This window comes from Enhydra lutris, unplaced genomic scaffold (assembly GCF_002288905.1).
Source record: "Enhydra lutris kenyoni isolate GAN:26980312 unplaced genomic scaffold, ASM228890v2 scaffoldscaffold96, whole genome shotgun sequence".
NCBI classification, from domain to species: Eukaryota; Metazoa; Chordata; class Mammalia; order Carnivora; family Mustelidae; genus Enhydra; species Enhydra lutris.
Window position 1 is genome coordinate 1,456,419 of NW_019154180.1, and position 24,024 is coordinate 1,480,442.

The window sequence follows — 24,024 nt, forward strand, 5'->3', positions numbered from 1 at the left end:
GATCCACTTTCTTCACTGTTTCCCTACACCTTGTTGCTCATTCTTTCCCAGTCTCATTTTTTGGTTCCTTTTCATGTGTCCTACCTCTAAATGTTGGGCTACCCAGGGCTCAGTTCATGGGTTGCTTTGCTTTTTCTATACCCACTCCGTAGTTGACCTCATCCAGTCTCATGACTTTTAATAACTGCTACTCATTCTCCAGTTATATCTCCAGTCCTGATACTTTCCCTGAACTCCACTCTCTTCTATCCAACTGACTCCATCACTGTCTTCCTCAATTCTGTTAATGTACCTCCATCCTTCCCATTCCTCTGGCTAAAACCCTGAGAGCTGTCCTTGACTCCTGTCTTTGTGCTGTAGCCCGATACCAATCTGTCATCAAAACCTACCCAGAATCTGCCTGCGTCTCAATGCTTCACTGCAGAACCTGGTGTAAACCACCATTATCTCTCACCTGGATTATTTCAAGAGTCCCCAAATAGTCTCCCTGCTTCCACTCTTTTCTCTCTTTAATCTGTTCTTAGGAAGGCGCTCCATTGATCACTTGTATAAGAATAGACATCAGATCATGGTACCCCTCAATGTGTCTCCACATCACTTTATCAGCCAAAGTCCTCACAATGGAATGCAAGGCCCTGCATGATCTCTCATCACCTTCTGTTGTGGCCTTCCTGACCTCATCCCCACTGTCCTCCTCTCTCAGTCCCTCCACTTCAGCACACCAGCCTCCTGAATGAAACAGTAATACTCTGCACCTCAAGGATCCTTCTCTGTTTCATTCTTCTCCATAACATTAGTCATTACCCGACATCTTGTATCTTTGACTTTTTTTTTTTTTTTTGGTCTAAACTTCACGATGGTAGGTGCTTTTGTTTATTTTATTGGCTCCTGTAATCCCAAGTCCTAGAATACTCCCTGGAACATAATAGCACTGAGTAAATTCTTGATGTCTTAGTTTGCTCAGCCTGCCCTGACAAAGTACCACAGACTGGCTTAAGCAACAGCAATTTATTTTCACACAATTCTGGAGGCCAGAAGTCTGGAATCAAAGTGTCATCAGAATTGGTTTATCCAGAGGCCCCTCTCCTTGCCTTGTAGATGGCTACCTTCTACCTGTGTCTTCACATGCTTCACGTGCCTTTTCCTGTGTGTCTGTGCCCTATTCTCCTCTTCTCATATGGGCATCAGACGGTTTGGAGAGGGGCCCACCTTAATAACCCCATTTTAACTTAATGGCCTTTGTAAAGACCCTGTCTCCAAATACAGTCACATTCTGAAGTAAGGGGGTTAGGACTTCAGCATGTGAATTGGGGAGGCACAATTCAGCCCCTGTACTTGCTTGATTGGTTATTCCATCTGCAAAGATGCACTGAGTCTCCTTGGGGTAAGGATCAGTGTTTAGGCTCAGGGAGAGGTGAGGCTTGGTGAGGATATAAAGGGGTGGGGGGCAGTAGAGTTCACAGAAGGGTTCAATTCTGGGATGGATGAGGGTTGGGTAGGGAATGAGGTGCCAAGAATGAATGACCCTGGAAGAGAGTACTTGTCTCAGCCAATGGATGAGACATAAGGATGCGGTTGGGGAGAGGCCATGTGGCAGAAGATGATGGAATCAGTGCAGTTGAGAGGTGAGGAAAGGAAGGATTGGACGAGGCTTGCAGAGCGGAAGGGAGGAAATCAAAAGAGCAATGGGGTGGTTGAGACGCTGGAATAGGATTGAGAACGTTGAGAATATGTGAGATTGCCTGCATACTTTGTGGGTCTTGGTGCAAAATGAAAATACAGGTCTCTTGTTCAAAAAGTATTAAGAATTAATAATTTCAAGATGGAGATAGCAGAGCCTTAAACCAAGTGCAGAGAACACACTCATAAAGCTGGTCCTGCCTGATGGGGTATGGATCAGGAACAGAGATAGGTTAGAAGATAGGACAAGGTTGGGTAAAAAAAGGTCTTTTCTCTTGCAATGCATGGGGAATTTTAATTAAAATATGGTCTGCCTTTTGCCATCTTTTATTGTTATTAACAACTGTACTGTACACTCTTTTGGAGGTGGGTCCTCCCACAATCCTTAGTGTCCTACATACGTGATTTTGATGTGGGCCAGGTGTGTTGACATAGCAAACACCTCTTGGTAGCAAGGAAGAGAAGGGTGCACGTTGCGTGTGATGGAGATGGAAGAGAGTGAAGTCCCACAGGGAGACCAGAGCATCTCTCTAGGATTTAGATAATGAGGGTCTGGACTGCACCATTAGTGGGGGAGGTGTAATTTGGTTGGAAAATAAAGTCCTTGAGAGCACCAACCTGCCAGGTGCCTAGCCAAGGTGGATAAGCCAGTGGCTAAGCCTTTCCCATCCTGGCACAGACCAGGGGCTGTTCAGATCAAGATCTCAAGGCAGTTGTTGGGGAAAGGGAGGCCTTCAGTCCCCCAAAGCTGGTCCCTGGAAGTGTGGGAACCCTCCTGAGGGGAATTAGAAAAACTTCTGAGGAAGCCAAGGCCTGGAGGAAGCCGAGACTTGGGATCCCCATGGGGAGGAAACAGTGCCTAGAGCTTCTGGTGTATTGGGGACAACATCCTGGTGGTAAGTTGAAGACAGACCTTTACTCCAGCTCCTTACCTCAGCTCTGTGAGCATGAGGTGGGGGTGTCATGGATGAGACTCTGTTGGATGCAAGGGACACTATTATGCTCATCATTCTCCTTGGACAGATGAGGAAATCGAGATGAGATGCGGAGAGGTTAAATCACTTGCTCAGGATCACAACTGCTGTGTGGTCTTGTCAGGAGCTGAAGTAGGCAGAGGGGCTGCTCTTCACCCTTCCCACCCTTGGCATCTGCAGACAGAGTGCTGAGAACCGAACAGTCAGCGTGGGCTGGGGCGGGGAATCCTGCAAGACCTGGGGACAGATGTCATCTGAGCTATGTGGGAAGAATGAATGCGAGTGCACAGAGGCTGATAGTGGGAGGAAAGGCATTTGGGGCAGGGAGGGAACTAGAAGCTGAGGTGGGGGTGCTGCCAGGAGTGCGAAAGCCACAGACCCGGGCCTCGCACACTGCAAGTTGTGTGAAGTTGCCTGTGGACACGGTTAAGATCCGGATGGGAACTTGGTGGTGGACTAGGAGACCCAGGAAGTAAGTTTCTGAAGAGACCCAAACTACCAACCAGGGCCCACCCTCTCTCCCCCTGAACTGAGAGGGGATCTAAAGCATACACAGCCCTTTGGGCCCCAAAGGACCCCCATTCTTAATTCCGGGGATCTTGATTTCTTTCTGTGAAAGCCTCAGAGAAGACTCTGAGAACAGGCAGCAGGGGTGGAGGGCAAAGCCCCGGGTGAGGGGGGAGGGGGAGGAGAAAGAAGGGGCAGAGGGGCTGCTCTGCTCTGGGAACTGGACTGGAAGAGGCCCAAGGCGGTGGAGGCCTTTCCCCTTATTTTCCAGACTCTGGCGGCAGGGCAGTTGGTATTTCTTTGCCCGGAATGGGGGTGGGGGTAGTTCTGGGTGTGCCTTCTCAGGATCATCCTGCTCCAAACATCAAAATGGGAAAAGGGGTGGGAAAGGCACCCACTTCAGTTGCAAGGTGGGCTCCAGAGGGTCAGGGAACAAAAAGAACCCCGAAAACCCAGTAGGATGCACTCAACTCCTCTTCGAAACATTTGGCAGACCCAGATCCTGAGCTCCCCCAGAACGGCCCTGCCTTCCCTTAGCAGTCCACCTGGTCGCGTGGTTCTGCTTGGACTAGTGTCATCTACCAGCGTCTGGTTCTGTCATGCCGAACTTCCCACAGCGCTGCCTCCTGAGCCCCCTCCCCGCCACACCCCCCCACCCCCGCGCTCCCCTTCCTCTCCCCTTTCTGAGCCTTAAGAGTTTCCCAAGCCCATTTCCTCCGTTATTTCGCTGCAGCCCCGCGAAGGAGGCAGGATTCTCCCCATTTGCCAGATTTGACAGGCGAGAAGCCTGCCGTCCTGGGGCAGGGTTGGGGGGAGGTAAGTGAAGAAGCCAAGGTCACCCAGTCATTGGCGGAACGCAGCCTCAACCCAGCCCTTCTGCGGGCCCGCTGGAGCCCGGCTAGGTGGGCTCAGGCTGCTGGCCCGAGCCCCTTCTTTTCTCGGCTGGCACTCGGGGGCGGGCTGGCCACAATGACAGGTGAGCCTGGGTCGGGGACAGTAGGGGGTGGGGCAGCGGGTGCGCTGCGCGGGGCCCCTGGCGCATGGGCCTTGGGCGCGGTCGCCCCAGCCCGCCTTGGCGCCCAGGCTTCCGAGGGCTGGTGCCCGGAGGCACGACAGTGCCCGCGACTTTGGCCAGGGGTCCTTGGCGCGCCCCTGGCCCGCCGGCCAGGCCCCGCCCCCTGGCAGCACGGGCGGGGGCAGGGGCGGCGCCGGCGGAGTGGGGCGCGGGCGCGCGGTGCTCGGTGCGCGCCGCCGCCCCTCCGGCCCAGCTTGCCGGCCTGCCCTCCCTCCCCCTCGGCCCGCTCTTCTCGCCCCCAGCCCTCTCTTGCCCTCTGCCCGGCGGGCCGGCGCGCGGTGCGGCACGACGATCGCGGCCTGGCGATCAGGGCACGGTGGTCGTGGCGCTCGAGGGTGGCGCGCAAGGCGCGGGGCGCGAGGCCAGACCGGGCACAGCGGGGAGAGGGGGGCAGGCAGCGGCGGAGTCCCCAGAGGAGAGCAGGGGCAGGGGGGTGCAGAGGTAACGGGCAGGGCCTGGGCGCCCGACTGCGAGGGGCGGGAGCTCCAGGCGCACCTCGGCCCTGGCCTTGGGCTGGCCGGCTACGGGGGCCCCGGGGCGGCGGAAGGGCGGCGGGCCGGGAGCGAGGGAGGGAGGAGACGGCTGGGCTGGGCCGGGGGCTTGGCAGAAGGGGAGCAGGTGGGCGGGGACAGGGGCCCTGCTGGAAGAGGCGCCGCAGCGAGGTGGCGGGCTGCGTGCGCAATCAGGGCGGCCGCCTCCTGGGCCCAGAGAACGGTGAGGCCGTTTGGGTTGGGCGCCCCAGCCCCGAGGGCATGGGTCGGTGTCCAGGGCCACTGAGCTGGGCGTGAGGCACTATTGGGGCTGGGCTCGGCTGGGCCAATGCGTTGGGGGTCTTGAGCAGACCCAGGAGAAGAGTGTGGCTGGGCCAGAAGCTGGAGTTACTGGGCAGGGCGCAGCTGGCGGGCGACGGTGGGCAAGGACGGGCACTTTAAGGGTTGGCATGAGTGGAAGGGGACAAGGAGGGCCCAGAGTTTGAGCTGGAGCATAATTTGGGAGTTCCATGTCACTGGGTAGGTTGATGAGTCATGAGCTTTGGCGATCACAGAAGCCTTTCCTGGCGACCAGTTCTGAGTGAGGGGAATGGAAAGGGCAAGGATTTGGAGGAGTGGTTTGGAGGCCACGTCTTGGGACACCCGGTGCTCTGATGGCCTCCTGTGCCCATGCGAGGGGCTTTGGGAGCAATGTTTCAGAGGGCTGTGATTTGGAAGCTTCAGCCTAGGCTGGGGTTAAGGAAGGTCTTTGTGGTGGCCCATTCCTGCCTTCCCTCCTTTCCAGGCCTTCAGGATTCAGCTGTGTTCCTGGGGGGAGTGGGTTAAAAATTCCTTGGCCTACAGTCAGCCTTACAGTATCCACCAGGGGTAGGAGGGACACGTACATGCGTGACTGCAGCAGCATTCTCTGTCCTGAAGCCCTCACGCTTCCTCACTGTTGCCATAGCAACGCCCTATTGATGGTGTATTTATAGGGAAAGAAGCAGGCGCTAAATTTTGGGGAAGGTGGGGGAGGCGGCCTCATAGCAGCAGCAGCAGCTACAGAATTATTAATGGAGTAGGCCCTGTGAGCTGTTTGGGGGTAGTTCCTGGCTTGTCTGAGGCTCAAAAATGAGCTAGTAACTTTGGCAGGTGTCAGGAGAGCACGTGTTCATGGCTCTGATCTGTGTGGATGTGTATGCACCAAAGTCGGGTGTGTTGGGGGCAAGAGGGGGCTATATGTAAGCTGCTATGTAATTTCTCTACATAAAAACGAACAAAAACAACACGGCAGTTCTCTGTGATAGGCAATGAAGTGTGCGTTTTCCTATCTTCATTTATTAGTACAGCTTTTACTCATTCTTTTCAAACCCTGAAACACCCCGTGACTGGCGTTGCCCCTCCCCTCCACAACCCCAGAGATCAGTAATGAAGCAGAATTTTGAGATTAAATAGTCCGTCTTCACTCTTAAAACATCGAGGGCCAACTTTTCTTACAATGGTAGACCGCTCTGTTGACAGATTCACTCAGATAGTTTTGGGTGGGATCATTGTGGGGTTCAAAAGAGAAAATCCCTCTTGACACAGTGTTTCCATAGACGGATGTGAGATTGGCTGTTTTTCCTTTAGCTTTAATTTTATGTATGATTTGTAGCCTACCTGTTTGCCGGAAGGATCAGAAGGTATATTTGAAGCATACATGAGGCTCTGAACGCAGAAATAGAAAAGCGTGTACCACGCTGCAAGGGAAAAGCATATGTGCTAGATGGTCAATGTCAACGCTGAACTTCCTGGCAGCCTAGGCAAAAAGGGCGGCACAATGCCATTCACGTGTTTGCATCCAGTTAGTCACAAAACCGGAGCTTTTTCTTGGGGAGGAGAGCAGCAAGGTGACTGGAATCCGTGTGTGAGTGGGCGCGTGTGGTGAGGAGAGCACTGTGCTGTGGTCACAGCTTCCGTAGTGGCAGGATGATTCCTGAGCAGGAGCAAGGCTTTTGGACCGTAGCTCACGTTAGAGGCAACACTCTCATTGAGTTAGCATCTCAGTTTCCGGAGATCCCCAGTACCCTGTTGGGTGCAGATGGACACGGCGGGTCACCTGCCGTTGTCGTGTTAAGCTTTGCCAGGACCTGCTTCTCCAACATGTGCTGCCCGTTTTCAGGGAACATGCTTGTCATTAGAGGTATCTGGGGCTTGCAATTGTGAGAAAGATGAGTTCCAAAAATTGGCTTCTGTCTTTGTCATGGCTGATGTGCTTGATCTCACATAATTCTACGTCTTTCTGAGTTCCTTTCCGACTCAACAGCACAAAGAGTTTTTGAGGGAAGTGAGGAATGAGAGACCTTGGCCTGTAGGAGGGTTTTTTGTTTTTTTTTTTTCCAAAGAATAAAGTCAACCCTTAGGTCTTCTACAGTCTCTGAATCTGTTCATGGGGCAAAGAGCTGGCAGCTTAGCTTTGGGCTCTGCTGGACCTTAGGGAGCTCTGGGAAGACAGCTCGGGCAACAATGGGAAGCTGTGAGTGGCACAGGGAGTGAGGTGCCTCATTGACCTTTGACCAGTGGGGGTGGGAGTCACATCCCAGGGCCAAGAGGGTGCCCTGTAGGCTTTGGGGTGTGGTTTCATTGTGACTCTGCTTCTCTCCTTTGCCAGGCAAGTGAGACGCTGGACCTGAGGGAGCAGCAATGGCAGGTGAGTTTGCCAGGCCCCAGGCCAAAGGGTGAGGGGCCAGGCCCACCGGCTCACAGAAAAGGTGCATGCTCTCTTTTCAAGTCCTTTCCAGCTTGCCTGTCCCCAGGTTGTCCCTGGAGATGTACGCCTGCCCGGGCACTATGCACTATGAGAGGAACTAATATGACAGGCTGTGGGAAAGGGCGCCTGCTTTTTGGTGGAGCCCTGCCTGCCTGGGCGCTACGAGGGGCTGTTGACAGGAAAACTAGCTCAGGTTTGCAGAGATATACAGCTGGTACCATGCTGGGCAGCTCGACAGCAGCGGGGTTCTCCCTTCGGAATAAGTCGATATGGCCGGCACTCAGGGACATTTTGGCAGGAAGCATCTGTGTCCAGTCTACAGAAGCTTTGATTCTTCGCGTAGATCCTGCTACCCCCTTCCCAGAGGCACTCTCGGATTTGAATGCACCCGAGGGCTCTGTCTAGTACTAGATTACCTGGGGCCGGGCTAGTGATGACGACACAGGAGGCCATTCAGGTGGTGGGATGCCACCCGGTAGAGTCGAATGGGGTGATTTGGTATTGGTCACAGCAACATGCCCTTCCCTCTCAGTCAGATCCCATTTTCCTCCAAAACACCCGAGGCCCGAGTCTTGTCAGGTCTGTGGTACTCTAAGCAGGTATGTTGTGTCATCAGAGAAAGTCAGCCCTTTTGGCCCTTTCACGAAGGCCTCACCGTCTCTGGGGTGGTGTCCTGCCTGCCGGCTTTGTCTTGCTTCCCTTCCTCATTGTGCTCCTGTTTCTGGGCTGAGTGTGGTTTGAAGGGGCCCCTGGGCACCTGCCCATTCCAGGCTTCAGTGCAGCTCTCTCCTCAGTGTTTCTGGAGGCCAAGAATGCCCATTCGGTCCTGAAACGGTTCCCTCGTGCCAATGAATTCCTGGAGGAGCTGCGCCAGGGCACCATCGAGCGCGAGTGCATGGAGGAGGTCTGCAGCTACGAAGAAGTCAAGGAGGTGTTCGAGGACAAAGAGAAAACGGCATGTGCTGCCCCGGGGCTGGCTTCTGGGAGCAGTGGGAGCCTCAGGAATGACAGGAGCAGGCCCTGGTATCTCAGGCCAGTCAGAAGCAACAAAGGAAAGGCAGCCCACTCTCAGGCCGTAGGAGGACAAACAACATGTCCTTAGAGTCCCAGCTGCATGATTCTGGGGGCGTCTTCACTTGGGAGCATTTCCCCATAGGCTCTTGGATGGCTCCGAGAGGCCAGTCAGGTGGGGCAGGGTGGAGAGCGGCCACAGGCCCTGCCTAACATGCCAGACAAGCCGCAGGTCTCTGAGGTTCAGCTGGGACATGAGGTCTTGCATGCAAGTGTAAGCAGCCCTTCTTCTTTTGTAGATGGAGTTCTGGAAGGGGTACCCGAATGCAGTCTACTCAGTCCGCGACCCTGCACAGAGTTCAGATGCCATGTACGTGGTGGTGCCCCTTCTAGGGGTGGCATTGCTGATTGTCATTGCCTTGTTCATCATCTGGAGATGCCAGCTGCAGAAAGCCACTCGTCATCACCCCTCGTATGCTCAGAACCGGTACCTAGCCAGTCGCGCCGGGCACAGCCTCCCCCGGGTCATGGTGTACCGGGGCACTGTGCATAGCCAGGGGGAGTCCTCTGGGCACCGTGAGACAGGGAGCAACCCGCAGGTGGTGCTGGGGCCCAGTCGAGGGGGCAGAACGATGGTCCGTCTTGAGAGCACCCTCTACCTCCCTGAGCTCTCTCTCTCCAGGCTGTCCAGTGCCACTCCTCCCCCATCCTATGAGGAGGTGACTGCACCCCAGGAGAGCAGCAGTGAGGAGGCGAGTGTCTCTTATAGTGACCCACCCCCAAAGTATGAGGAGATAGTGGCCACCAACCCTGGCTCGGACAAGTAGTAGGATTTATGTCCTGTCGGATTGAAAGCCTCCGTCAGGGGTCTCCTATTTTTTTTTTTTTTTTTTTTTTACTTTTTTAAAGACTGTGCCAACACAAAACAGCCTTAGCCTCCTGTTGCCAAATAATTTCCTAACCCTGGATTTGTAGGAAGTCGGTTGCCAGAGACAGGTGGGGGGGGGGTAGGGAACACGCATGCGTCAAAGCCCCTGGGGAGAGCCACAGGCTAGAGAGCACAGCTCTTCCAGAAGCCCCCATGCTCCCACCATCCTGTCCTCCCATCAGGAACTGGCTTCTCTTATGCCAAAGGTATTACCCCACTGAGCTGATTGTCGCCAGAATGTCTGTAGGCTCAGGCCCCAGGGCCACATGGCTGGCTGGAGACCTGTCTCTGTCTGAAAGCCTAGGCCACAGAGATGAGAGAGAGAAGCTAGCCCTTCAGCAACCCCTTTTCCTCAACTGCCCTGTGCTTTCTGTCCTTACTTACATTTTGAGGACAGGGACAAAGACTGAACAAAAACAACAAAAAAGAGTAATAACAAATAAATAAATGACCAACCCGATAAAACAAAACAATGTAACCTGAGCCATTCATAGGGGACTGAGGGAAATCAGATCAACATCCAACCCCACACTCCTGACCAGACTAATAGGAATATTTAGAGCAAGAGGGAAGGAAGACAGGATACGTGAAGGATGAGGGACAAGGGCCTAGCTGCCAGACTGTGTGAACTTGGCCATCCTGGAGGCTAACTCTGGTTCTAGTGTGCTTGGCCTTCTGAAGACCTTGCCTTTCCAGACATGTGTACTGGCTGTGCTAAAACTGCTACCCACTGGCCTGAGCCCAGTCATCGCCCTGCGGCCAAGAGCTGAAGTTTTCTCCTACTGAGGCTGATTGGCCAATAGAATGACTTGAACTCATGAACTTGGCCTCGTCAGCACTGTGCTTTCTGGCTTTGAACTTTTAGGACACTTCCCTTTTCATGAGCAGGTGCATTGAGTTGAACTTGAACTTCAGATGACTGATTTCTCCTTAATGATGGTGGCCACCTGGGGAAAAGATCCTAAAATGTACCTTTTTAAAGATTTCCTGGCAGGGGAGGTGGGGAAGCCTGTGACATGGGGTCAAAGGCCCATTTAGGGTTTGCTGTGTTATTGCCAGGTGCTGGTCCATCTTTAGTAACCCCTTTCTGTGGCCCAGAAGCTGTCCGCCTCTGCATTTCAGTGAGGCTTTGGACAGCAGTGGGGCAGAAGTGACCCGCCCTTTAACTGACCATGACCATGTAAAAGACTCTCGACACTGCATCCCCTCACCCCTACATGTCCATCCTCCCGGCCTCAGTGCCAAATTACTTTTCCTCTGTGGTGCTTTTAAAAATGTAGCAAATTTTTGTGGGGTCCAAAAGAGTGCACAGCCAGGGTCTATCGGCAACCGCAACAGTTTAAAACCCACTGAGAAGACAAGCTTCTTTCTGTCCAAACAGCTCTCCAGGACAGGCATCGGGCCTCATTCTTGGACTGCAGTCCTGCTTCAAGGCCCCATATGACTTCTGGAGGCCTCTCCCATCCTGAGGACTTGCTTGGGACATGTTTCAAGTTTAGGAAACTTGTGTTCTTATCCCAACGAGGCCACCAGCTTTGACAACTTGACCTGGCAGTTGGGGGTTTCCATCCTTCCCCCTACCTCCCAGCCCTGCGCAGTTCTTGAAGCACCAGGGAGCTAGTGCAGTTTGTCCTTAGGAAGATTCTTCTAGAAATGTGTAGCTTATAGGAGACCGGTCTTAGTGGAGGCCCTCATGTGACTCTGATGGTGAGTCTCAACTCGGGGAACCGGTCTCCTGTCAGTTGACACTTTCTGCCCCCTCCTCGTTCCCCGACAGCTCCCTGATGCTAGAGGTGCTGCCCAGGTACGTTCCACCTTTCCTTCCTTCCCCTTTCTCCCTGGGCCTCTAACACTACACTCCTGCCCTTCCCCACAAAGTTATTTTTGGCCTAGAAAGGCCTTGCTTTTTCCACAACAGAGGCAGCAGTCACTCCTGTTTGGCCACGTTGGAGGACCTGGGGCAGCTGGAAGCTCTGGGGCCAGCACTGCCCTTCCAACATTTCCTCAGGCAGGTGCCTGTGTGTGACCTGGGAGCGTGGGAGAAGAGAGCCAGGCATGGGCCCCGGTGACCAGAGCCAAAGGGAGTATGCCAAGGAATGCCCGCTGCCTTTGGCATCTGCTGAGCCCTTCCCTGCCAAGCTGGGTGGGGATGGGAGGCGGTGGGAAGCAGGAGCCTGGCCTGGTGGAGGACAGCACGTGTTCCATCCTTCAGGCGCTGAGCAAGGGCCTGCAGGGAAAGCGCACAGGCAGCTCCTAGGAGCCTGTGTTCTGTTAAGTTGCTTTGCAGGCATCTCCCAGGTGGGCTTGCCACTGTGGTCTCCGGGATGTTTTTGCAGTATATTGTTGAAGCAAAGACTGTACAATACACAACGGTCATAACTGCTCGCGGTGCACATTTGGTTTTTATGAATGCTCTGTATATATCTTTTCAAACTCTGTCTTTGTATGGTCATTGGTTTGATACGATGCTAAATCTGTAGTAGCCACTTTTGTTGTTTTTGGACTTTGTGTGTGTGTGTGTGTATGTGTGTGTGTGTGTGTGTGTGTGTGTATGTGCACATGTGCGTGCCTGCGTGCATGCGTGCCTGTACATGTGTGCACATTGCCTTTTCTCATATGCTTATCTGAAACCATAGCCAGTATGTGGCTATATTTGTACCAGGAGGATTCTGGTCTGAAGGGAGGAATGTCACCTCCTGGGGCTGGACAGCCTTTTCACAGGGCCCTGAGGGAAGAAAGCTGAGATTAACCGTCCAAGCCCTGCGAAGTCACCGCCTTCTGCCCCAACTTCACAAAAAGTTTTGGGAGAAGACTAGACAGCTCCACTCTGCGGGCCTCCGCTCTGTGGGACCCCCACTCACGCGCCCTTTTGGCCTGGTGTCCCCCGCCTCTGTTCCTGTTCTGTGGGTAACAACAGCTGAAGGAGATCTGAGCACTCCTGGGCCTTTTTACTTTACTTTTTATTTTTTGGTGGAAAAATGTGTGACTATTGACTTTGGGACTGGTGGGGCTAGTTATTCAGATATTTTTCATTAAGAAAAAAGAGAAAAGGCTTTAAAAAACTTTTTATTAAGACTTTTAAAAACAAGAATCGCAAACCTGTCCTTACACGCCACTCCCCATTGCCTGGGGTTTTCAAGACGAAAGCACAAGAGAAAGGGTGAGGCACGCAGGTGCCTCCTCTTCAGCTTGCGAATCCCACTGCCATTAGTGTGAATTCCTTAGGGTGCTTGGGAAAACAGGAATCTGCCCGGTGGGTTGGATGTGGCCTTTCTGGTGGCCTGAATATGAGGAATTTGGGACAGGAAAGTCTTTTTGTTAAGGAGTTGGAGCCAGATGGTTCCTCTCTGGCTGAGGATTGATCTTTTGACAACCAAATAGTATCCCATGAGAAGAAGGAAAAAACAACGCTGCCTCTAGATTGCTCTTTTGTCTGGGGTGGGGGAAGGTGGGGGGGCGGGGCTCCTATTCACCCACACTCTGTGCTTCTAGGAGTGTGACTGTGTGCTATGTCTTGCATGTGCTCTCCTGTTCAAGGCCGACATGGAGAGCTGGGCAGCAAAGCTTTTCAGCTTGACAAGTAATGAAGCTCCATTTCAGAATTGTGCCGATTCAGAAACAAGCACATCCTCCCCACCGAACTCTGCTCATACTAATCAGTATAATTAGCTAATTTCGAAGTACTGTAATCAGACTGCCTGCAACTATGGTAAAAGCCTATTAATTTGAAGCCCACTGATTCAGAACTTATAGAAAATCACAATTTAAGATAATTCATGGTATCTGCCATTCTTGCTCTGTAGAAAAATTTGAAATAGTCTTCGCTTTAGTCAATTTTCTGAGTCTTATGTGTAAGAGGGATCTAGTTAAAATGAGCACCTTTTTCAAATAAAAGGCTCACGATATCAGGGATCCCTTCACCGTGCCTTCAGCTTTGGGGTTCAGCAATTCTCGTGTGTAAGGCTCTTTCTGTGTAAGATGGTTTCTTGGTCTCTCTCCATTGTGAGAAGGGTGAGTGCTGCCGCTCGTCATTCTCCTAGCCTGTAATTTAAAGTAACGTAACTGTGTATCTTGCTAAATATTCTGTAAGGCAGATGTTTTGCTATCACACTGGCCACTCCCATCATTTGCACCCAAATATTAAATGTAGGGAGCTTTTCCTTTCACAGGCTGTGGGCAGTTGAGTCTCTCTCCAGCAAGAATTTCTCCGACAAGGATATCCAAATAGCACACCCCCTCAGGCTCATTGCCTCAACAGTTGTTCCACTGCCCTGAGACATCTGACCGTTGAACAGTGCCTGCCCTTCCCCCGCCCCCAGCCTGAGCATTAACAGAGATATTCAAGATTGGAAAAAATCCCACAGCTGCTTTTGTCTCCCAATCTGTCCCCGCTTCCGGATGCCACTTTCCCAGGCCTGAACACACCTGCTATTTCACTCTGTGATTGTGAATTTGTGACAGCGGAAATCCTGATATGTGCAACTGAGTTTATAGACATGATTACTGTGAAATGGATTCATTTTTGTACCACTGTAAACTGTGCTTGTATCCATGTGTTGACCCATGTCAGCTGGGAAATCTGTACATTCAGTAGTATGTTGGAATTTCGCTGGAGCCTGGGAACAACCAACAAACTTGCTTCTGATTCTCTCTCTCTCTCTCTTTTTATAATTGTTGCGTTTAGCTGTTAAATTTCGTCTCTTTCTGTACCAGAAGATAATTAATAATAATAAAGAGCACATGGCATTCACTTGTGTCCTCTCCTCATCAATCTTGGATTCTTGCCGACTCCCAAACTTTCACGGGGGAATGGATGGTTGATGGCCAAACTTGTTTCTCCCAAAAGTCTGACTGTAGATAAGGAAACAGCCCAAACCAGTTTAGAAGCAGGAAGTAGAGATGTCCTTGGTCCTAAAGATTGTCCTCATGTGTGTAAGATGATCTCCTGACCCATCCCCCAGGGATGCGGTTAGTAAAGTCTGTCACAAATCAAGTTAGCAACTTCCCTGTCACCTGATCCCTGGTTACTAACAGAGTTGCCTCTTGCTAAAAGGATGCCTTACTTGGTTTCAGACTGGGGGAGGGGTGGGAGGGAGAAATTTTTCTGTGTCCTGTGGAAGTAGAATTTAAAACTCAGGCTTTGCCCTGACTCTGTTTCCTCAATTCAGATGATGCCAAAAGTCAGAGAGCAAAAAAAAGTCCCTTCGTGGAAGTGTAGTCTTAGCCCCAAACACTCCCAGCTGTTGGTGTGGGGTGAGATATGGCTGTGGGACATTGCCAGTATAAATTGGGCCAATCCCCAATTATGAAAATAATCCACACTTTAATAGGAAAAGCCATGGCAGTGATGAGAAAATGACAATGAAACTTAGGGCCTCTTTCAAGGATTGAATGTGGAGGCTCAATGCCGGAACTGACAGCCAGGGGCCTTGGGTTCCATTCCTATCAGGGACTGGCTTGTTGAGTGATGCCAGCCTTCCGGGGATGTGGAGAAGTCAAATGAATAGTCTTCAAGGAGACTCCAGGACACAGGTGGGATCACATTTTGGATATGGGGTTTGAACATTAGACTCTTTTTGTCAGAAACCAGCATTCTAGGCAGTGACTTAGAGTCTCAGGCTAGCCCATGTGAAGAAGCTAATACACGAGGGAGACCTCAGGGTCCCAAAGTTCTTGTTGGGACACCATCTGAGGGACTGGGCCTCCCTTTCTTTTTTGCCTGCTGTACCACAAGACCACAGGTTGTGGGGCCAAGGCACTGGGATTGCTTATAGACCGTGAGGGCAAGTCAGGGGCAGGGGCTTAAAGGAATGATGGCAGGGAAGGGCGTAGAGACTGCTTCTGGGTGTGGTTTGGATCCCTTTTTTCATTCTTTCCCCAAGCCTCCATCCTGTATTACTGCCAAACTCTTTGAGCTGCTGGTCCGAGACTGCACCTAGTGAAGGGATGGAGGGACAGTGGGAAGGATCCATGAGTTGTCCCTCAAAATAATCATAGCCAGCATTTACTGAGCACTTAGGGTATGCCAGGCCTTGTGGATGCATTAGCTAAGACAATCCTCCCAACACACCTGTGATAGCTGAGGGAAGGACGGCCTTTTGACCAAGGGCTCTCAGACAGGAAGTGCTGTCCTTGGGGAACTCACATCTTCCCTGATTGCCTCACACCCCGGCTCACTCATATGACACTGCTTGTCTCCTTTGGAGGTCACTTTGGTTTTGTTTTCCTGTTGACTGTCCAACCTGTTAGTGTCCCCACACCTCCTCCTGCCCAACTGTTAATTCCACAATAACAGGGACCATGTAAAACATTTTTTTCCTCACTTCTTCCTTAGAACTTGGCACATTGGCTGTAGGTCAGTATTCAGTGAAATAAAACGTGTTGATTGATTATATTCTCCAATTAGGACCCAAGCTTCCGTGTGTTAGTTTGCTCTCACAGCCATAACGAAGTACCACAGACTGGATGGCTTAAATGATGGAAATGTATTCTCTTACAGTTCCAGAGGTTGGTACGCTGAGAACTGAGTATTGGCAGGTTGGTTTCTTCTAAGGTCTTTTCCATTGGCTTACATGCCACCCTTTTCTGCCTGTGACCTCACATGTTCTTCCTTATGTATATGTTGGTGTCCTAATCGCCTCTTGCTGTAAGGTCAAACACTTTTAATCTCATTTAACCTCAGTTACTTCTTTAAAGAGCCTATCTCCCAATACAATCATATTCTGAGGTATTGGAGGTCAGGACTTCAACATATGAATTGGGGAGGGGGGTTGGGCAGGAAACACAATTCAGGCTATAACAATCCATTTGTAGCAAGGGGAGATGTTATTGCTCCTTATCTCAAACCTGAGCATATTACGCACTCTAGAAAAGCTTGGGGGTGGACACCAGACTTCTCGTCAGTCTCAAATCAAGCCCCCCAGAGCAGTTTCTTCCCTACCACAAATGGACAGGCCTGGGCCAGCTGCCAAAGGTCCCAACAAGCCAGGTGGGATTGGGACAGAAGTGGGCTTCAGAATAATTTTCCCAGGCTTTCTCTGTGGAGAGTGATGTGAGAACCCAAAGCTTGAAGAAGAGACAAAATCTTTGCATCCCCTCAGATTTTTTTATAGACAAAATATGTTGTTTTTAGGAATCACAAGACTAGCAGCTCCAATAACAGTGACTTTTGGCAATTTCTCTGAAGATCTCAAACTTCATGATGGATTCAGTTTCACCAGGCTTTATGGGTTACAAAAGTAGAGGCTGGCTAACATTTCTTATCAGATGGGTTACACTAAATCGCAACAGCGTAGCGTTCCTGAATCCTGGGGCTGACAAGGGCATAAGGGAGTAGGCACTGACAGAGCATGGTGTTCCAGAAGCTGGCTGTGTCCCTGCTTCAAGCCAAGCCATGGGGCCTCAGAAGGGAGTATAGCAACATGCTAGGTCTTGCCTTTCTGGAACTCTGGGCCTAACTTTGTGGGACAGCATTAGACAAGCCATAGCAATGAATCATGTTGAATTTTCTGGTAGGGGAAGTCTGGGGGGCTGGGGCTGTGGGCTGCCAGAGAAAGCTTCCTGAGGAAGCCAGGCCCACCTAAAGCTTGTAGGATGAGTAGGAATCAGTCAGACAAAGGGCTGGAAGACAATTAAATCAGGCAGAGGAATGTCATGTGAAGGGGCCTAGAGTCCAGCAAGGCCATCATGATTTTAAGGAAACAGAAGAAGCCAGGGTAGCATAATGGGAAATCCTAGATCAAGATGAGACTAGAGAGGCCTAGAGAAGGCAGCTCATGTAGGGCTTCAAGGCCGCACTCAGGGCTGTATTCTTTACTCTCTAGTGAGAATGGGGAGGCACTGAGGAGTGCTTTGAGGAGCAAGGTGACATGGCTAGGCTTGTTACATTTAAAATAATCAGTCTGCCTACTCTGTGGGTAATGGGTTAAAGGGGTCATGACAGGATCCAAAGGATAAGGTACAAGGCTATGCAGTCATACAGGCAAGAGGCAGTGATGGGATTGGCTAGGGAAGTGACAGAGGAGACACAGAGTAGACTACTGAGAAGATTTTTGGTCAAACACTGAATTATATATTGAGGAGGTTGTATCAGGGTTCTTCAGAGACACAGAACCAGTAGGACATGGATACAGAGGTAGAGAGTTGGACATACAGGTAACCCTCCCCCCACTTTTCAAAAGTTTGCTTTATGCCACTTCGTTTTTATGAAAGATCTACATTAGTGCCTGTTTTAGCTAACTGAAAGAAACCAGCAGAAGATTTTTGCTTTTACAAAAATAGGCCCAAAGCAACAATACCATCCACTGTTCAACTTTTGTTTTGCAGTGACCTGTTCCAGAGATTGTGCGCATCCGGAGTGGCAGGAGCGGCACCGCCAAGCTCTTTCCTCACAAGGTGCACTTGGCATCTCAACTTTGAACTGTATCTGTGAGCATCTGCACTTTATTTGTTTTTAAAAGTGTTTGTTTAAATTCCAATTGGTTAACATATAGTGTAATATTAGTTTCAGGTCTATGATACAGTGATTCAGCATTTCCATACATCGTCCCATGCTCATCACAAGTGCTCTCCTTAATCCTCATCACCTGTTTCACCCATCCCCTCATACTTTGCCCCTCTGGTAGCCATCACTTTAGAGTTAGGAGTCTGTTTCTGGGTTTGCCTCTCTCTCTCTTTTTCCTTTGCTCATCTATTTTGTTTCTCAAATTCCTCATATCAGTGAGATCATAAGATAATTGTCTTTCTCTGATTGACTTATTTCACTTAGTGTAATACCCTCTAGCTCCATCCATGTCATTGCAAGTGGCAAGAGTTCATTCTTTTTGGTGGCTGCATAGTATTCCATTGTATATATATATACCACATCTTCTTTATCCATTCATCTGTTGATGGACATCTAGGCTTTTCCCATAGTTTGGCTTTTGTGGACATTGCTGCTATAAAGGGGTAATTCTATTTTTAACTTTTTGAGGAACATTCATACTGTTTTCCACAGTGGCCGATCTGTGTTTATCTTGATTAATTTTGTGCATCTGTCAGCAAAGGTGTCTTAAGGCTTCAGAAAGGTCTGATAGAGGTTATTTTTTGAGTCTGAGAACACTCAAAAATTACTGGTGATTGTTTTGTCATTTTGGTTTATGAAAGATTTCATAAGAATGCTCTACTTTTAGATAGCAGGAGAAACGTGTACAGATATAGCTAAATCTATATATTTGTATCTGTATCTGTTATCTCCATCTTTTTCTCTCTTTCGATCTATATATATGTATCTATGTATCTATAGATATATATCTATGTATCTATATTCATATCCATCTATCAATCTATTTATCTATCTGAGAGTGATTTATTATAGGGAATTGCCTCATGCAATTGTAATTATGGAGGCCAAGAGTTCTCACATTCTGCCCTCTGCAAGGTGGAGACCCAGGACAGCCACTGGTAAAGTTCCAGCTGAGTCCAAAGGTCTGAGATCCAGAGAGCCAATGAGAGAGTTCACTGAGAAAGAGATGAGAAAGAGAGTTCAGAGAGAGTTCAAAGACAGAAGACCAGTGTCCCAGATGAAGTGGTCAGGTAGGGAGAGAGTGTGAGAGAGAGAGAGAGAGAGAGGAAGAGAGAGAGAACAAGGCAAGTGAGCAGGTGAATTTCCCTTTCTTCTACATTTTGTTCTATTCAAGCCCTTAATGGATTGTGAGATGTTCACTCATACTGGGGAAGGCCATCTTCTTAATGAGCCCGCTGACTCAAATGTTGATATCATCCAGAAACACCCCAACAGACACATCCAGAAACAGTTTAATCTGGGCACCCCATGGCCCAGTCAAAGTGACACATAAAATTAATGATCATAGGTGAGACAGAACTATGCATAGTGACTGATTTGTTGGGAGTGGTGAGGGGAAGTTCCAGATGACTCTGAGGCTTAGGGGCTCATATTGTGGGGTAGATGGCAGGACCACTCAATGGGAAGGGTCATAGCAGAGAAAGAGTAGGTTTCCAGAAGGAGAGAGAGGACAATGATGTGAAGTGCTTCTAAGAATTCAAGTAAGATAAAGAGTGAAGTGGGTTTGTGGGATGGAGCTGCCAGGAGGCTGCTGGTTACTTTGGCCTGGGGCAGTTTCAGTTGAGTTGTGGATGAGAAAGGCAGACTAGAATGAGGAGAGGAATGTCTGGGAGGTAAAGGAGTGGAGACACTGTGCATGGTGGTGGCTACATTTTTAAGGAGTTGAGAAAGGACAGTACCATGAGTGAGACAAGATTCCAAGGAAGGACAGTTTTTTCTTCTTTTTTTTAATATTCAAATCATTTTAACTCAACAACTACTTAATGAGCTCCTTCCATGAGTCAGGCCTTGTGCTGAGTGCATGGAAGACAGACAGTGGTGAATGAAGCTGACAAGATCTCTGCCATCATGGAACAAATATCCCCATGCTGAAAGATGTGATGATATTTCTGGCTAAAGAGAATCATTCTGGCAAGGAGGAGGAGCTGAAGACTCTAGAGGAGGCAGAGGTGGGTCACTGATAAAGCTGGAGATGAGCTGAAGCACAAGGGGCCACCAGCCTTGCTAGCAGCTCTGCCAGCTCGTCTTTTATAATGAACAAGCAGGAGGTTTTGTGGCCTCTGTGAGAATCCCAGCAGCTGGGCTTCAGGCATGAGCTCTGCTAGGAGCTGAGTGCTTCATATTCCATGCCTCCTGACCTGCCTTTTCCCCGATAGGATCACTGAGGCACATTGCTACTCAGTGAGGAGCTGGGACTCTAACCCCAAGGGGTTGTTGGGAGGGGACAGTTGGAATGCAGAGCCTGGGCTCTGATCTACACCATCCTCCCTGGTGTGTGCCCCTTGTATTAGGATTTGCCTGCTAGCTCTGTCTGAAGGGCAGATCAAAATGGCACAGGGCTGGAGGATGCCTGCTGAGGCTCTCTTGAGCCAGTTCCCACTTGGACTACCTCCTCTTCTGCCAAGGACCCTGGATCACCAGTCTGAAGACACTGGTTTGCTTCTAGGCCTTGCCACTGAATTGCAAAGTGAACTGGGCCTAGCTTATCCACCCAAAATGGAGGCTACTGGGAAGAGTATCTGCTTGTCTGAAAAAAAACATGCGGCTTCTTAGGTCTGTGTTTCTCACCTTGGGTTTCTCCTCTTCTCCACCTCATTCTGTGGCTCAGAGGAGCAGCTGCTGCTTATGATTTGGGGCCGGTTAGTATTAGAGACTTTGCGCCATTTTTCCCACCTCTTTATTATTGTTGGCTATTGTCCTTTGGCTTTTGATTCTCTTGAATTTTACATACACATCACATTTCAGTCACTGGACATGGAAATAATTGAAAGCAGATGCCTTTCAGTCTGAGGAGTCACCCTGCAGGCAAGGCCACGGACTCTGCAAGGTCACCTTATCTAATGTCCTCACCTGGGATCAGGAAAGAGGGCCTTTCCCACCTGCTCCAAGAGTTCCCTGTACATGGAGCAAAGGTAACTGACAGGCGGACAGCTAAACCCCTCCAGGTTTCCAAATCTGCTGCCAGCTTTGGGGGCAAGGGATTCTCAGGCCAGCAAAGAGACAGGGAGAAGGAAAGAGCAGCAGAGACAGCAGCTGGCTACACCAGGAGGCAGAAAGCAAGCTTCCCAGTCTTGCTCCTTGGTGTTGCTCTGTCCCACCTGCACACAGGGCAGTCCTGAGTTCCTTTCTGGACACCTAGGTAGCAACAATTCCCCTTTACTCAGTTGCAGCTGTCCTGGAGTTTTTCAGGCAGCCTGCTCCTGTGGGGCTTTCTCCAGGAGCTGCAAGGAGGGCCATGACTGCTGAGATGTAAGCTTGGCCGTCGGGGCAGTGACTCTGTGTCAGTGTCTTCCACCCACTTCTGTTGGGGCTGCTCACTCCAGACTGGATCAGAGTTTGCTAGGGGTGGTGGGAGGTGGGGCATGACCAGTGTTTCCACCCAGTCCAAGCCACCTCAGGAAGTTGTGAGCTGTCCTGGAGGTGTGTAGTCAGAGGCTGTCAGTGTTGGGGGCAAGACTCAGTCTCTTGCTCTTAGGTTGACAAAGTTCGAGGGACCACCCACCACACTTCCAGGAAGGGAGAATGTAATAGGATTTAGGGCAGGACTGCCATAAAAAGAAGCCCCTGCTATTGTCCCCACAGACCCATGGACTTCCTGCCCCCTAAGCATATGTTCCATGAAGACAGGAAACTTATCCCTAGTCTCAGGGCCTGATACCCAGTCAGTCTTTATTCAAGACAGTCATGCTGAATGAGAGGTGCCCACATTTGGAAATCGAGGTACTCACTATAACCTCCTGCTGGTGGCCCTGTCCCAGATACTCCTGCCACTTATTTCCCTCTCTCTGCTTATGAGGTGGTCCTCATTCCCCAGACCTTACACTCCCTGAAGTTTATGCCTCTGTCCTCCCTGTCTCTTTAAGGAATGGAGGGACAGCTGCAAGGCTCCGCTAGTCCCCCTTCCCCTTCTCCTTCCCTTCTGGTCTGGGAGGCCCTGGGGCTCCAGGGATGACATCAGTGCCAGCTGCTTTCAGGAGCAGGAAAGAGAATTGTTTACAGGTTTGTAAGTTTCATTAGCAAGTGGGGAGGAAACTCGCAGATGTCTGGGACCTGGGTTTGTAGCCCAAATCAGGGTTGTTCGCTTGGGCTTGGCACTGTAGCTTCTTGAAACTGGACTCTGAGCAGACCTGGGATGTGGTAGACCATTGTACGCATTGGCTTTGAATGGTCTCATCCATAGAACATCAATATGAGAAAGTAATAAAAGCGAGCTGTTCTCTGTGAAGCGAGGCTGGAGTTTGCCCTGAAGCCCAGGTAGCCCCAACATATACCCCTGAAACCATAAAACATAGTTTAAAACTGGATTTTAGCCCAACCTTCCATGTGAAGATGGGGAATAGAGGCTCAGAACATGGGAAACAACTTGCCTAAGATGCCTCAATGTCACTCCCAGGTGTACTGATCCTGGACCTGGGTTCCTGCCATCCTTTGCTCCTGCTTGCAACGGAGGTGGAAGCAGGCAGCACACAGGGCTGCCAGATTCCCCATGCTTGTCGGAAATCTGAGTCAAGTGCACGGCTGGCTGAACTGCTGGAAGAGGCCAGTGGTTGGAAGGAATTGGTGGAGGCAGGTGGTGGGGCAGGCAGAGACACAGACAGACATAAGACAAGGGCAGACAGGCAGGCAGATAGGCAGGCAACAGCCCGAGTTAGACACCTGCTCTGTAGAGGTCTGGATGCCCTCTAGATTTCAACACAAACCTGGATGCAACTAACTGGATTTGTTTGTCCCCCAGTGGAGGCTATGTGCTCATGATCACCTTTAGGGAAAAAGATGATATGTTTTCTTTGGAGAAGCTTAGCTTGAAGGGAGGGAGAGATTTCATCTCCATCCCTTTATGTCAATAAAACAGCTCTTATTTTAATAAAGATCCAAGCCCTCCAGCAGACAGTTCACAAGAAAGAAATACAGAAGATCAATAAACATATGAAAAATTTCTCAGGTTTATTCATAATTAAAGCAATAAAATTAAAGCAACAATGAGATAGATAACATTTTCTACCCAACATACTGATGCCTTTTAGGAAGTTCCATAATATCTTCTGTTGATAAGGCTGTGAAGAAAACAGAACTTTCTTCCCCTTGGTGAGGTCCCACTTGGTGCAGTGTCTTAGGAGGGGTACTGATAATATTGGTCAGTATTAGTAAAAATTGTCAACACACATACCCTAGAATTGCACAAATCCCACTTACAGGCACCTGTTCTACAAAAATATTTACATATGTGTGCAAAGAGGCATGTCCAGGAATGCTCACTGTTTCTTGTTTATAAAAGTGAAAAAGCTCTAGACACCCAAAATGTCCACAAGCAGGTCAATAAACAGGGGCACAGCTGTGCAGGGAAGCAGTGTTTAAAGGACAGGAGGGAGATTTGTTCTGACATGTGAGATCCCCAAGGCACACTGTGCACTTAAAAAAATAAGTTGCAAATTTCTCAGTAAAACTGGGAAAAAAAATACCATGAAACCTTAAAAAAAAGTGATAGACAAGAATCACCTGGCCTTTCTTTCATGTAAGTGTGTATATGTATGGTTACATATTTTAATGTGTTTTTCTGTTTAATTTTTAAATAAGGGCTTTCCTACTATGTGTCAGGTACTTGCAAAAAAAAAAAAAAGTAAACTGTAGAATGGGCACATATCCCAAATGTATATGTATACATACATCTCAGCCAGATGTTCTTGGGACCCCTCCTTCCCCTTTACAGAGGCATCTGTCTAATCTCTGGAGTGGAAAGAGCTTTGGGCTTTCTGGCCATCTTCTCTGGGAGACTTCCATGGGGGCCTAGCTCTCTGTAGCCCAATACCTACACTAAGCATGAGCCATTCTCTGGGCCCCCATAAGGCCTGGCAGAGTTCTCTGTGCTCTAGGGATGCTCTAGGCCTTCGGGCCCCCAAGGTTGGCACACTAGACAGTGGGGGCTTTCCAGCCACATGGTAAGGAAGGGATTGTGAGCTCCATTGTCAATGGGGAAACTGAGGCCCAAAGAAAGGAAAAACTTGCTCAAGGTCAAATCTTGAGATGGTGATGAGGATGGGCAGGGCATAGAGTTGCCAGATACAAAATA

The 24,024-nt window shown here is 50.0% G+C and overlaps 1 protein-coding gene across 1 annotated transcript; it reads left to right on the top strand.

Annotated features, from left to right (window-relative positions):
- Positions 1-4,929: 4,929 nt before the first annotated feature.
- LOC111139185 (proline rich and Gla domain 3) lies at positions 4,930-9,355 on the top strand. The gene is made up of 4 exons (XM_022491374.1): positions 4,930-4,950; positions 7,357-7,395; positions 8,250-8,410; positions 8,766-9,355. The coding sequence occupies exons 2-4, from the start codon at positions 7,389-7,391 to the stop codon at positions 9,291-9,293; spliced, it is 696 nt and encodes a 231-aa protein (XP_022347082.1). The 5' UTR covers positions 4,930-4,950; positions 7,357-7,388; the 3' UTR covers positions 9,294-9,355.
- Positions 9,356-24,024: the final 14,669 nt, after the last annotated feature.